General features: G+C 40.0%; 1 protein-coding gene across 1 annotated transcript; it reads right to left on the minus strand.

The window, feature by feature from the left end:
- Positions 1-2,316: 2,316 nt before the first annotated feature.
- On the minus strand, positions 2,317-14,928 carry NEK3 (NIMA related kinase 3). The gene is made up of 16 exons (XM_041407345.1): positions 14,886-14,928; positions 13,476-13,692; positions 12,579-12,672; positions 12,249-12,346; positions 11,122-11,205; positions 10,439-10,506; positions 10,234-10,320; positions 9,163-9,217; positions 7,398-7,598; positions 6,970-7,039; positions 6,325-6,371; positions 5,332-5,431; positions 4,776-4,898; positions 3,817-3,951; positions 3,021-3,147; positions 2,317-2,435 (listed from the first exon to the last, which is right to left on the minus strand). Exons 2-16 carry the CDS (start codon positions 13,590-13,592, stop codon positions 2,369-2,371), a joined length of 1,473 nt encoding a protein of 490 aa, XP_041263279.1. The 5' UTR covers positions 13,593-13,692; positions 14,886-14,928; the 3' UTR covers positions 2,317-2,368.
- Between the last annotated feature and the right edge of the window lie 185 nt (positions 14,929-15,113).

Consider the following 15,113-nt stretch of genomic DNA (forward strand, 5'->3'; position numbering starts at 1 on the left):
ATTCCATATTGATTTAGTTTATACTGGTGTGATCTAAAGCTGTCTGTTAGATCACACTAGCATAGTGTGATCACAGCAGTGCAGTCAGATCTCACAAGATGAGAAGCCACAGGATGCCATGGCCAAGTGAAGTTGGGGATCAGGGGTAGTGCAGAAACCTCTGTGAGGAACACTGAAGTCACTGGGTACTTTCAGTGGTTCCACAGGCAAAGCTGCACACCTAAATACGAGCAAACACTACCAAACTGTTCTTATTACTTGTCCCGAGCTTTAGCAAGGGAGATTTGCTCCGATACCAGACGTTCCCCACCAGGCAAGCTCTGCAACAGGCTCCATCGCTGGCAGCCCCCGAGGGCCACCGGCAGGGCAGCAGGGCGACCTCGGGACGTTTGGATTTGGGTGTCTGGGTCAGAGCCAGCTCTGCCGGCAGCCGCAGCTGAGCAGCGGCACCGGGGACAGACGGGCAGGGGGTGCGCTCCGCCCGGGCTCAGCCCCGCATCCCCAGGCGACAGCCCGGCCTCCCGCCGCCCCGGAGGGCAGCGCCCGGGCTCACGGGCTCCGGGAGGGCGGCAGCGCCTGTCCCGAGTGCCGCGGGCACCGAGCGCGGCTCGGGCCGGGCCGGGCACGGCGCGGAAGGGCGGCCCGGGGCACGCAGCGCTGCGGCCGCCCCGCGTCCCCATGGCGACGGGACGCGCCGGAGGGCAACCCTGGTGGGGCCGGCCTGCCCTGCCGACCTGCTCGGCTCGGCCCGGCCCGGCTCGGTTCGGCCGGCCCCAGCCCCGGCAGCAGCCTGGGGCGCCGGGGGGACGCGGTACCTGGGTGCGCTCAGCCACCTCCGGAGCCCGGCCGGCCGCGGGGAGGAGCCGGCCCCGCCGCAGGAGTGGCGTTCGCAGCGCCCTTCGGGAGCGGCGGGAGCTTCATTTCCCGGACACAAAGCGCCCCGCCCTCCCACGGACACGGATTTATGGTATGCATGGTCGGTGGTAGGAGTGGGGTGGCCTGAAAGGAAATCTCGACTGCCTGAAGGTCTTGAATCCTTGGTGGAAACTCACGTACCAGCGTATGTGCAGTAGGGGAGGTGAGGTATGAACTGGCTCCACACCAGAACTAGAGATTTCCTAAAGCATTCCTTGTGTATTATTCCTAATATTATTTATTACAAGGACATACTCTAGGACAGCTTCTCCAGGAGAGCTCTGCCAAGAGGATTTGTGCTCTCCCTTGCCACATTTTTCTTGCAAAGTGTCTATTTATTAACCAGAACAGAGTCCAAACCTGACACTGCCCACAGCGCTCTCAGAAGCAAGAGCCTATCTCCGATCAAAGTCGGAAAATTTGTCCTTGTTCATGAATACATTTGCTTCCTTTCACACATGCAGTGGCATATAAAAAACTCCTTTCACTGAATCAAGGCAAAAGTTCAGTCTCAAAGAATTTTCAGGGGACTAATAATGGCACTCACTACTATTTATCATAGCTAAATGTTTCCCATAAGATGCCCTTCAAAGTTATACATGTGTATGTATTGGGTTTGTGGGGCAGGGTTTCAGTAGCACCTGCTACAGGGGTGGCACCTGCCAGGAGCTCCCCATGTTTGACCAAATCAATGCCAGACAGCTCCAAGACAGACCCACCAAGCTGTGTCCCCATCCATGCCCCGCCCTCTCCCCTTCCCTGATCCGTTATCCCAGGGGTGCCACTACCATCGCTGATGGGCTCAGCCTTGACCAGTGAAGGTTCGGAAACTGAGTCCAGGAAGAAGGGAAAGTAGGAGAAAAGTGTTCTAAGGTTTGGGCTTATGTTTCATTACTCTGCTCTTATTTGGTTGGTAATAAATCCTTTTCCTTAAGTCAAGTCCATTTTACCTGTGACAGTAACTGGTGAGTGATCCCTCCCTGTGCTTATCTTGACCCATGAGCCTTTCATTAAATTTCCTTTTCCCCTGCTCAGCTGAGGAGGGGAGTGACAGAGAGGCTTTGGTGGCACCTGATATCCACCCAGCATCAGCCCTCCACCACAATGCTGCATTTTATTATGTACTCAGGAAAAACACCTTTACACCTTCTCATAGTGCTACACCATTTCCTAGAAATATGACAAGAGGACAATTTGAACAATGATATAATTTAACTGAGCATTTCTGCAAAGCTATTACCAATTCCAAACATATTTAATACATGGACTTGTTTAGCCATCTGCAAGTGTTCTTTCTAAAAAAGTTTATTGTGCATTTTCCAGCCTCGGTTTTGTGATACAGAAAACATGCCCACTCAGACTTTTTTGACTGAAATTATTTAATGAATAATGAATTTATTTATTAACAACAACTTGGATACCAGCACACCTAACTTCAGCTAAATTCAGGTTTTCAGTCACTCTGTTTCAATACCATTTGTAGTTCTGACACCCAGTCCGGGTCATCTTCCTCAAAGTCCCTAAAAACAATTTCAAAAAATGTTGTTTTGAAAAGCAAAATACAACTTCATAAATCTTTAGTTGCTTTTTTCCCCCGAAGAAATTACCCTGTAATTAGGATAAATTATGTTTAAAATTTCTGCACAAGAGACTTGCTTCCTGCCCCACTGTGATTAAAGAACCAACATGGTTCTTTATGATTCTCTGTGGAATTTACAAAAGTAGTTTCATCAAAATCAAAGACAAAGTAATATATTAAGAGACTGCAAATGTGTTGGCAGTTGACAGCCTGCAGCTGAACTGCAGCAATACAGGCCGAGGCAGACATCTCTAGGTGCCACAAAAATAAACAGTGACACAAACTGAGATTCTGACAATCTGAGAACCATCCCCAAAACATACACACATCCAAAACTCACAGCATTTTTGTTCATACATTTTAAGATAGCAAATGCTACTAAATTTCAATTTCATTATGTAAGAGAAGGATGGATTTAGATGCTGAAGAAAAATACTATTTTTTTTCTTTTCAGGGGAATATTGTTATGGAAAAATCTCTTTGAGGAATCAAAGAAAACAAATGCAAGGACATCACTTGGACTTACGTGTCATCTTCATCCGATCTAGGTTCAAGTCTCTCAGAATCTATGACAATAGCTTCATGTTCACCATCTACTTCATCAGATGCTTTGCTTTCATCAGAAAGTGGACCTCTTAATATGTTTTCAGAAGCTTTGAAAATATAAAAATTAAAATGTCATCAAAATATTTTAGTTTTTAAAGTAGAACTATTAAGAATATAAATAAATAATAGTCTAATTCATCCCCAACTTGTAGCAGATTCCAGGGTAAGCTGTTACCTGTTTTAGGTGGGAAGATAAACTAGTAAGGCAACTGAAGTGCAGAACAAGTATTTGTGGCTGTGGCTGTGCACATCTGTACACTGCAGCTGTCTTCAGCTGTGCCATCTGACCATCCTGCCCTCAAACCAGGGCACACTGCCATAGTGAGGAGTGATTCACCTGATGGGGCTACAGTGCATTTCCTGCATCTCCCTAACACACACACACCACACAGCTCAGCAGGAGGGAGCACATAGCAGGCGTCTGTGTTTTGTCACAACCTCATTCAGCTGTTGAGCTGCAAGTGAAAGTCCATCATGAAGAGCTGTAGTGGAGATGTACAATCACTCATGAATTCCAAACTTGGCTTTTCTAAGTCCATGTTTCATTTGGTAAACTTAAAAATAACCCAAAAACTAGCCTGTTGTGACATGAACTCAGGTGCATGATCTGTATACACAGGAGCTATATATGGGAAAAACAAAAAAAAAAAAAAAAAGAAAAAGCTTTAATAATAAACCTGTTTGCAAAAATGTTTGCCCAGAACATGGGGATTTACCTGGTGTATAAATTGTGTATGTTTTAAATGCTAAGCTAACATCTGCATTGCTGAGCATGTCCATCAGGGTCTGAGGGGGTTCCTTGTTCCACTGCTTCCGTGGCCTATTTTCACTGTAGTTTATAACACCACCACCTGGGTACAAAATCATTTCATTAATGCTATTTACAGAAAATTGCATTAGCATTGTGGATTACATTCAAGGTCACATTCAAGAGAGAAATGAGAAACAGGAAGAAACAGGAAGAACATAGTCTAGAGAACTCCATCTGTCACACCACTGTCCTCTCAACAAACTGAGGAAACCGTGGAACCTCCTTGTGACCAGGGAGCCCACAGGAACTGGCTGAGGGAGTGAGGAGGCAGTGTCTCAGCAAACTTATGTGGTGGCTCTGCAACTTGGGAATTTTCTGACTAGTCATACCTTGATTATTTATTTCCACAGCATTTATTCACATTTACCTAGGACACATATCCAGGATCACATTAAATACTCATGACAATTGAGGGGCATTTTTGAAACCTGTCTCAGGAGAAACCTCATGATACGTGTTTTAATCAAAAGAAAGGTCTCTACCTCACATCTGAGGTACATCATTGATAGTTCTTGTCACTGGCCTTAACCTGTATGTTAAATCACAACAAAAATAGAGGTGTAGTTGTTTTATGCTCCCAACAGTACACTGTACTTGAAAGACAGGATAATTTCTTAGCGATTATTATAATTTTAGGGTTGCTATTGTTCTCTTTCAGTTTCATCACTTTTTGCAATCTTCCTGTCACACAAAAACACAAAGAAATTCTCTTCAGCACAGTGAACTTTTTGAGTGTTCATTAATGAAGTATTTTAAAATTATTTTAACATAGTTTTAAACATGCCATGTAAAGTTTTGGTTTTAAAAATCTGTAAAGAATCACTGACATTACTTGAATTCAAAGCCCATTTAATTAAGTCTTACTTTCAGTCTCTTCAGGTGTAAAACTGGAAGAAAGCAAGGATGCATTTTCCAGGACATCCAGCACAGTATTGGATATCCTCTTTTCCCATTGCCTCCTATGGGCATGTGACAGATCAGTACTTCCTGAGAAGACAGCAGAAGCTCATATTGTAATGGTAACAAAAAAACTCCCGTGACAGCCAGCATCTAACTTGATTCCATGTCCAGACTGCCCTGTCCAGGCAAAGTAGTACTAAGAATCACTTAACAAGCAGTGATGTTTGATTCTATGAGTGCAAATCTCAACTGGAAAGTGGTCCCCATACATTTACTCTATTCCAAATGTTTTCAAATAGTCATTTTTTATTACTTTGACAACAGAATTTAATTATTTCTTTAAATCTCAGATGAGCAGTATGAATCAATGTACTTGCAGAAGTTACTCATGGTGGCACAGTTTTCGTGTCTTGAGGTACCTGAGACTAGTTTGAGCCACCTATTTAAGTGGCTGTATCACTGACATGTAGATACCAGAACACAGAAGGAAGTGCATCAGCCTTAAAACTGTAAAACTTACCTTCTTGATAAGATTTCCTTTGTTCCCTTGTGCCTTCACTCAAACCCTCAGCATTTTTCCTTTCTAAGGGGCTATGCTTGCTACTTTCATCTTTCCTTTGCTTTAAAAGAGTAAAGTCTGTATTAATTATTATCCTTGTTGTCAAGAAAGACAAAGCAGTCATATTAATGTGGCATTAATTATTTCAGTTTTGCTATAAAATACCTGGCCTAAAGATTGGAAGATTTGGAAACTAAACCACTAACATTGTGAAGCCAACTGCAATTGCACCCTACCTGTTATTGCACTGTATTTCACATTGAGTGCTCATGACAGACAACCTCAGTTTCTGAAGCTAAGCACATATGTAGTTATTTGATGTATTTGTCATTTGGGTTTTTTTTACACTTAAGAACACAAGCAATATAAATTATTTACATTTCCTGGGAAAACAAGATGCACCCAAATATTAAACTTCTCTGATTGACAGGTCTATGAAAAGAAAATAAATTAAGCCCCAGGGCAACATGCTTTTTAAAAATATACTGAATGTGGCTGAGTCAGGCTATGGTAATGTACCCATAGGAGACATCTTGGCCACCTGTGACTTAATTCTCCTCTACTGAAATCTCATATGGGCCCTAAAACCTGGTGAGAACTATGTCCAGATTAGACTGTTTCCACAGCAGCCAGTTCTAAATGTGTCCCAAAAGCAAAAAAAAATGGATAATCTTTTCCAGTATCAAAAAAAAAAAAAAAAAAAAAAAAAAGAAAGACAATAGAAGACAATAGAAGTTTTCTTTTTGGTTGGGTTTTGTTTTGACAGGATTATAAAAAAATCCACTTTGGAACTAAACTAAACATGGGAAGAAACAAAAAGTTAGCTGCAATTTGAACACCAATAGGCCGATTTATGGTTTAGCATAGGAATAATTTTCATTATAAAATTTTCTATAACACAGAATATTCTAAATTACTAAAATACAGATGTTATATTTATATTTGAATACTTACTGTATTTTCTGTCTTATTGTTTGAGCTTCCACCAGCCACGACACGACCTGACACATTAACAAACAGATCCAAGAGTTAACACCTTTAGCAAACATTTGCAGTAAGGTGGTATTCCAGAGGTATGACAGCAATGCCACTGAACCAAGCAATGACAATTATGTGACAGCTTCTTCACACTTCTGACAACACAGCTCATTCTCAACAGTCCTGCTACTATTCTGTTCCAAATAGGCACTAATTGTGGTGTAGCTAAATTTTTGCAGAAGAAAAAAGTCCAACATTCTCTCTCTAAAAATCAAATAATGAACATAACTTGCTTCACCATATTCTGGGAAAGAAAGAACTGTCATATTTAAAATACATGCCACTGTTAAAAGCTTTGCTGATTCTAAAACTGAAACGTTTATTTCTAGCACAAGTCTTAAGACTTACAATATATATATTACAGATTTGCACTCCACATATGTTGGAATATAATTTACACCCTTCAAGCATTTTTCCATGGAAGTTCAATAATACTGGATTTTGCAATAATTAAAAGTAGATTTTGACATATAATGCTAATGTTTCATAGCTGTATTTAAGATCTTATATTTCCTACTCATTTTGGCATTCATTACATCAACAAAAATATTACTGACTTACCCTTTTGTCTTGCTGCATTGCCTTCAGGTTTCTTGGTTTCCTTTAATATCTGCTCAAACTCATTTGCAATCTGAAAAGTGTACGAAGAGATGCAAGTGCTGTATAATTTTAAACTTCTTCAAATTATTGCATATACTATTTGTTAAAAATAAATATTTGTTAAAAACAGTGCACTATAAAAGTGCACTCTTCCAGCTAACAATATCTAATTTTATCAGCATCAGGTCAACATCCAAATTTAATTTTCAAAAGAGACACTTTTAAAAACTCAGGTTTTCTGGTAAGTCTACAACTACATGTATTTTAGAGTAGGACCTACACAACACTTCATTTTATAGTTATACACTAACAAACTACAAAGAAAAAGGATTTAACATCTAAAATGTAGATAGTATTGCTGAAATCTAGAGACAAAGAATACACCATACCCCGGAAGGCAAACAATTTTTCACAAGTTTGGATAGGCAGCCTCTTGCAAGAATAGTACTGGCAGATGGACGATTCTGGGGATTTCTCTTAAACATCTGTTTTATTAAGTAATGAAGCTCATAGGAATAGTGAGATGGAAGTGGATCATAGGACCCTTTGCATATCTTAAGGATGAGATGTTTCCAGCTGTTAGCTTGAAACTGCATTAAAAAGAAATTAATATTAGAGCACAGAGTTTAAGCATAAGGTAAAATGTAGCTGACATAATTTAAGATAACTTCTACAACTGAAAATCAGAAAGAAACTACTCCTATAAATTTATGATTGTTTGAATTTTATTTGTATAGAAATCAAATTCACCAATTAATATACTTGAGATCAGACTTGAACTGCAAGAGTGAAACAGTAAGCTCGGAAATATGAAGATTTTGATTAAAAAAAAGTCATCAAAAATGCCCATAAAGCACAATCATCCTCTTGCAAATCTAATGTCTGAGAACTTCTAGCTCTCATGCAGAAAGTTTCCTTGGATTACACCCCACTGGCTTGGCTGCAGGGTGCCAAGCACCCACGGAGTGTCATCTTTTTGTATCACCTCTGACAGATTATGCAAGAACATACATGACCATCACATCAAACCAGACACATAACTTCAACACTGCTAATAAGGGAAGAATAGTCCCCTCCTTGGAACCCCAGCTCTGAGCTCCGCCTCAATAGCCCTGACACTGCCAAAGACTTGCCACAGACCTACTTAGGCTAACGCATCCCTAGGCTCCCTTATCACTCAGTCACATCAGTGTAGCTTCCACACTCTTGCACAGCTAGCACTTGCAGCTGTGGAGAACCTTTTGTTGATACACAGAATGTGAACAATGCTGTCAGGCACATGTGTTGTTCTTGGGCCTGTCCTCTGCAGGGTCAGGAGCTGGGACTTTGAGGATCCTTGTGGGTCCTTTCCAACTCAGAATACTCTGTGGTTCTCTGATTTCAAGATACAGTATTTGCTCAATGAAAGGAAACTGCTGCTTATAAAAAACTTACACAAAATGACCCTCAATTAGGATCACATTTTGCTGCAAAACAAATCCTGGTAAGGGCTCTCACTTTACCTATGTGTTTGTATAGAGAAGCCAGAGGATGTTAACACATAAGAAACACAGCAACAACACTGTCCAAGAGAGTGTCCCAGAAATGACAGAAAGACTGCATCATTCATCAAGGTCCCCACTATTCCAACAGGAGAATGGTGCTGGTACAGTGATTTGTTTGATTTGAAGAATAAGCAAAGGTGTATCACTGATGCAAGCTACAAAAATGTCTATTGTTCACTACATTTTGCTGTACTTGCACACAGTATATTTTTATTAGCAAAGATTTTGAGTGTCTTTGTCACTATGTTCTGGGATTTTCTTGATCATGTAAAATGCAATGCCCTTGCAACTGTAGGTATCTGGAACCATCTGGCAGCTGCTGGATTCAATATGTCCAGATCACCTCACTGATACTGAGGAAAATTAACCAAATAAAAATTGCTTTCTACTAACAAATTTGAAAATAGAGTCTTCTACAGAAGGGTCCAGTAGGTCCCAAAAACTGCTGAAACAGAAGCACACAGTGGAGGAGGCATAGGAAGGGTGGAGCAATACTTCCCTCTTTTGGAAGCAGCAGCAAGCACTTCGGTCAACTCTATTGTATAGCTAACTGCTAATTAGGTTTCAAGGAATTCCAAAACTTTTCTCATGGCAATAAAGCTGTACTTACCGGGTGTTTTAGAGTGCACAGCTCATACAGAATACATCCCAGAGACCATATATCACTGTAGATATAGAGAGATGAAAAATTTTGAGCCAGAAATTACAATTTAGTATCTTGCTTAAAAGCGTGTGATTTAACCTGTGTACATAACTGAGCTGAGTAAGCTAAAAATAAATGTAAGTAACCATAAAAGACAATATAATTATGTGTTTAACCTCTCCTGTGGAAATGTTCTTCCTTATTTTATCCTACCCTGATGTAAAAGAAAATGACTGTCATAGAGTTGTAGTTGGCTTTTTATTCCTAAAATGTCTTTCAAGTAATTTGCTCCCACAATATTTATCCTTCTGCATTGGAAAACCTCTGTATTCTATGGCCCTTAACATCCAATTGCAGCCACATAATCCTAATTCTGAGAGCTGGAATTCCAGCCCTGCCAAAAAGAATTCTCCTACTGAGAAAAAACCCCATCATTTTCCACCAAAAGTGAGTACTGCCATTTGCACAAAAAGCAAATGAAGCCTTTCTTGCAAGAAGAGCAGGAAACAACTTGAACTGTAGAATGTTTCTTACCTCCCCTTGAAAATCAATCACAGTTCTTGCATAAGGACCAGAATAACTGGGCTCTGTAAATCTAAGTAATCCATTCTGTGCCATTATCCTTACATAATCACGACTAGCATGAAGAGGTTAAAAAATCATCCATCAACCATCATCCAAACAACCATCCCCCAAAAAACAAGACCAGCAAAAAGATGCCAACACATACCTATGTTTGTGCATATATACACACTTAAAACATACACACAAGTATGTATGTATTTACTCTCCCAAACAAACAAGTCTGCACACTGTTTTTCAGACTTCTAGGACTAAAGACACTGTGCTTTCAGCTACCTAAGAAAAGAGGAACTTATGCACTGTAATCTTAAAAAAAAATTGTAATTCTTTGTGAATTTCTTAAGCCCAGTATCTTCTCTGAAACAAATATGGGTAAGCCACATAGCCAGACTGAGAGAGCAAAAAAAACCCATCCATCAGTAAGGGATTATTTGTGACCACTGAAAACACAAGTACCTTTTATTGTTGTATGGCAGACTCTCCCATATTTCTGGAGGCACGTAATAAGGAGTTCCTACATAGGTGCAAGCGTATGACATTGGACTATGAAACGACAAAGAAGAAATGCCAGGTGAAAAGTAAAGATTTATGAACTCTGTACTGTTTGTCAATGGTAAAATAAAACTTGACACCACTGAGATCAGCTGGGATGTCCACATACTGTGCAAGAAGGCGTGCAGATCCAAAATCTCCCAACTTGACTTTTCCAGTTTGAGTGAGGAAGACATTCTGCATTTCAAGAGCAAAGATTAACATACTTAAATATTCTTCTATGAATCATCTCTGCAGTTTGGATATACAGAAAACACAGCAATAACCACTTCTGATATTTTGTCTTTGTATTTCCTTTTACTTGCTTCTCCTAATACTTCTACCAAAACAGAAAGGCTTTGTGGGCCTAAGGCACCAGCATCAGTAGCAGAAGAAGAATCAGAACTTAGAATTGCCTTAATCTCTATGCTACACTCAAACCAAGGGTCCACTTTCTTCTGAATTTCCCTCTTTCTGATAGGGAAAAGTGAAAAAGAGAAAATTGTGAGGCAAGATATTTGCAAACTGCATAATCCACACACTTTTTTATAGTTCTGTAGTTCTTTTAAGTTATATGTAGTGTCACAAGCAATTGGTGCTATCAGCAGTGTGAATATGAAGAATATAGCTATACTTAGATGAAGTTTACAACACAGTGTTACATCATCCCATTCACTCAACAATTTCATTTATATTATATTCTCAGGCTTAAATAAAAACAACAGAACTTAGAAGTCACGGGAAATTACAAAAGAGAAGGTTTAACTTTTGCATGCAGGAGAGTTTATTAATGGCAAAATTTGCTCGGTTCACCTTGGATTTTATATCCCTGTGCAGCACACGTTTATCATGGATATGCTTCACAGCCAGGCACATCTGCACAAACCAGTGAAGGATCTGGAAAAGATTAGCTAAGAGTTATAACAGCTCAATGCTCAATATAATGAATATTTTACTAATCGATTAAAAAAAAATTAGGAAAGCAAAAGCATATTCAGAACATTTGGGTGTAAAAAGTAACTCCAGCATAACAGCCTCCAACCAGCATGAAAGATTGAGTTCTTTAAAACAGATTATATTTTAACATGGCAGAAGGAAAAGTTTATTACCTTTGTCCAAAAAGCTCTAATAATACCTAGCAATAATGAACTGGGAATCACTACCTGGAGCTTTAGCTGATGGTCATTTTATAAATAAGTTAACTAAAGTAACACAGTAAATTGGCAAACAGAAAAAAACCCCAAACCACCAAATAACAAAAAAAACCCCAAAATTCACATGGAAATAATGTACTGTTTCTAAAAGGAAATGTGTTCCTTTCTAAGTACAGAAGAAAACTCTTAAAGGTGCATAGAAAATCTAAATATTCAATTAGTTGAGGTTTCTGGTCCTTTCATTTTAATGGAGGTGATGCTCCTAACTGTAGCAGTAATTAGCTTCTATTCACTACAATGTCCCTTTGAACCTTCTCCTAAGTAATTTTATAGCTTCTCTGGTAAAAGGAGTTAGCACATGCTGAATGGTTTAAACTAAGTGGTTTAATTGCTACATAAAAAGCAAGCATTTGTTCTCCTGGTTAGCTCTATTTATCTTACCAGAGTGGTTTGTTCACTTTCCATTTGCAGGACTCTTACTATGCTTTGAATTCTGCCTGAATTGTTGTGTAAAATTCTTATTTAATTGCATACAAACCTGACTGGTTTTCACACTACCTGAACAATTTTCAGATAAAAGTAGCAATGTCTTTTTTTATTCCTTTCTGTCCAATTCTTGTCCTGATCTGCTGGAAACTATAGAAGAGGTAATTCTCCAATTCTATCTGTAAGTGACTTTGTTTCATCAAGATGTTTGCACATTCTAATTTGGTTTATGCAGCATGCTTCAGTTGACATGGAAAAGGATTCCCAGCCCCCTTGGTTCAAAACAATGTCTTTTCTTACCATGTCTTCGGGAAATAAATTTCCTCCTTGGTGTTTAATCTTTTGCATTAGATCTCCATCATCACAATATTCCATCACTATATACAGATGTCCATCAGCTAAATTTTTGGCAATTTAAGAATAATTAGTTATTTTCATTAGCAGGATACATATTGATTTTTATTCTATGTAATACTTTTTACTGGAAAGCTCCAACTACATGCTATGTGTTATGTTACAATAAACATGTATTTTATCATAAATACTATAAACAAAAATAGAAAGTAATCTCAATCCCTGAGGAGTATGTAACTTCAAACAAATGAAGGAATTAAAATTTTTTATATTTACCTTCAAATGATTCTTTAAAGGCAACAATATTTGGATGTTTCATTTTAGCCAAAAGAACAGCTTCCTTCCTAGAATTCTCTACACCAGATGAAGACTGAAAATATAAACACACTTACAATAAATTTTGCACTAACAAATTTTCACATATACACATAAAGTGCCCCACTTTCCAAAGAAAACTATTTTAAAGAATTGTTCTTCAGTTGTTTTAAGTAATTTAGAAACTTTAAAAGCCCCATCTTTTTAATCCATGGTTTATTACTAGCTGAAGACGTCTTTAGGTTTTTTGGGCATGTGGTATTTTGTTGGTTTTTTTTAATTTGAGAGAATCTTTTCCTATTTCAGTTAATGACTTTTTCTATTTTGAAAGAGCAGAACTATATAATAAAGCAGCACACACTGACTTTGACACAGCTGATAGTCTGCATGAACTCAATGTAAGGCCAAGTGCAAGCAAGGTCTTGCTGAGCTTTGGCCTCAGAAAGCCAGTGCCTCCCATTTTGTGACTTTTAGCTTAGCTGACTGCACAAAATGTAACCCAAATAGCTGATTACCAGCAGTAATACAACACTAATTTCCTCATTAGACACTGAGAATGAAATTTGCATTTCAGTGAAATCAATGGCAATCGAGCCAAGGGCATCAGTGGGAACAGGGATTTCATTCTAAGCATCTTCATACCTGCTACATTTCCCAAAATCCCAATATCTAACCATGTACTTCACTTAGTACCAACATCAGCTCAAGATGTAGTTATAAGTAACCATACCACACACCTGTCTAATACACAAAACTCTCAGAAAAACTGTTCAGTGTTTTAGAAATACACTGAGAATTGGGATTTTTAATTTTTCTTTTTTTAAGTGGTGGGTGAGGTGATGTTTGCGTCCCACTTACCATTGGAAGCCTTATTTCCTTCATTACATACTTCTGGTCACTGATTCTATGATGAACTAGGAGAGCTCTGCCAAAGGATCCCTCTCCGAGCACTTTCAACACGTTGTATCCTTCCATTCTTTATAAATTCAGTTCCAACACTTTTCTTCATTCACAGGATTATCTTCTAAACTTTGTCAGTACCTTAACACTTTTAAAAATTTTCTCTTAATATAACCTGCATGAAAAAAGACCCAAACAAAATAACAAGAAAGGGTGATAAATGTGGGTACCTAACTGTTCAGCATCACCATGACACAACTTCCCTGCACTGTTACCTTGATTTTACTGAAGATGAGGCCTCCAGAAACTAAAACTTGAAACATTATAGTACTATTTCTGCATTAATCTCAATCTCTTAGAAAATGTCAGTTATAGACTTACAAATTTGCATCTTCTTTTTGTTACCTGCACTCCTGCAGGTGGTTTCAGAACACTAAAGAAAACTCACAGGCTTATTATTAGAAATAAGCTTAAAGCCTCCAGTGACAATTCTCACCTAAAACAGCATAAAGAAAATCAAACTGGTAAAAGTTACTGTGCAAAGACCTCAAGAACTGGCAGATATAGAATAAAATATTTTAGTTGCAAGGGACCTACAATAGTCATCTAGTGCAACCGCCTGACCACTCCAGGGGTGACCAAAAGTTAAACTAGCATGACAGTGGCATCATGACAATGTTTCTTGAATACTAACAGGTTTAGGGCATTGATCACCTCTCTAAGAATTCTGTTCCAATGTTCAACAATCCTCTCAGTAAATAGATGCTTCTAATGCCTAGTGTAAACCTTCCCTCCTGCACTTTTGAAATGCTCCCAGTTGTCCTGTTGCTATATTTAGAGTATATCAGGGGATCACAGAATCAACGAGGTTGGAAGAGACCTCTGAGACCATTAAGCCCAGCCCATGACCCAGCACCATGCCAACTAGACCATGGCACTGAGTGCCACATCCAGTTAAACAGCTCCAGGGATGGTGACTCTACCACAGCCCCGGGCAGCCCATGCCAATGTCTAATCGCCTCTTCTGTGAAGAAAATCTTCTTGCTATCCAACCCACAAATCCCGGGGCACAGTGTGAGGCTGCGTCCTCCAATACTGAGCTTAGTCCCAGCCCTCCTGAGAGCTCCCACAGCTGCTGAAACTCGCACAAGATGCCATTTCCTGCAGGATCATTCATGGAGCAAGGGGCTGTGACCCTTTCTTTCAAAACCCTGATACTTTTCAGTTGGTAACTTAATTCAAGCATCCTCTGTGCACTGCGTGTACACATGGTATTCTAAGGGGTTTGATGAGTTCTTTGTTTCCTCCGGCTCCCTTACGCTGAAGAGGAGCAGCCCAAGCCCAGCCCAGGTCCCGCTGGGGACTCACCTGAGCGGGCGGGCCCGAGCGGCAGGAAGGCCCGGCTGCCCGCGCCGGAGGCCGCGGAAGGAGGAGGGCGGCGCTGGCCCCGCCCGCCCCGCGGCGGCGGCGGGAGCGGCCCCGCCCTCGTGGGGCCCTGGCGGTGCTGCTCGGCTCCATGAGGCCCGACACGGAAAGATGGGAAATACGGCAATGTTCTGCTTTGATAGCTCACTTTCAAGAGCAGACTAAAGAGCT

Source organism: Onychostruthus taczanowskii, unplaced genomic scaffold (assembly GCF_017590055.1).
Source record: "Onychostruthus taczanowskii isolate IOZ18803 unplaced genomic scaffold, ASM1759005v1 scaffold26, whole genome shotgun sequence".
NCBI classification, from domain to species: Eukaryota; Metazoa; Chordata; class Aves; order Passeriformes; family Passeridae; genus Onychostruthus; species Onychostruthus taczanowskii.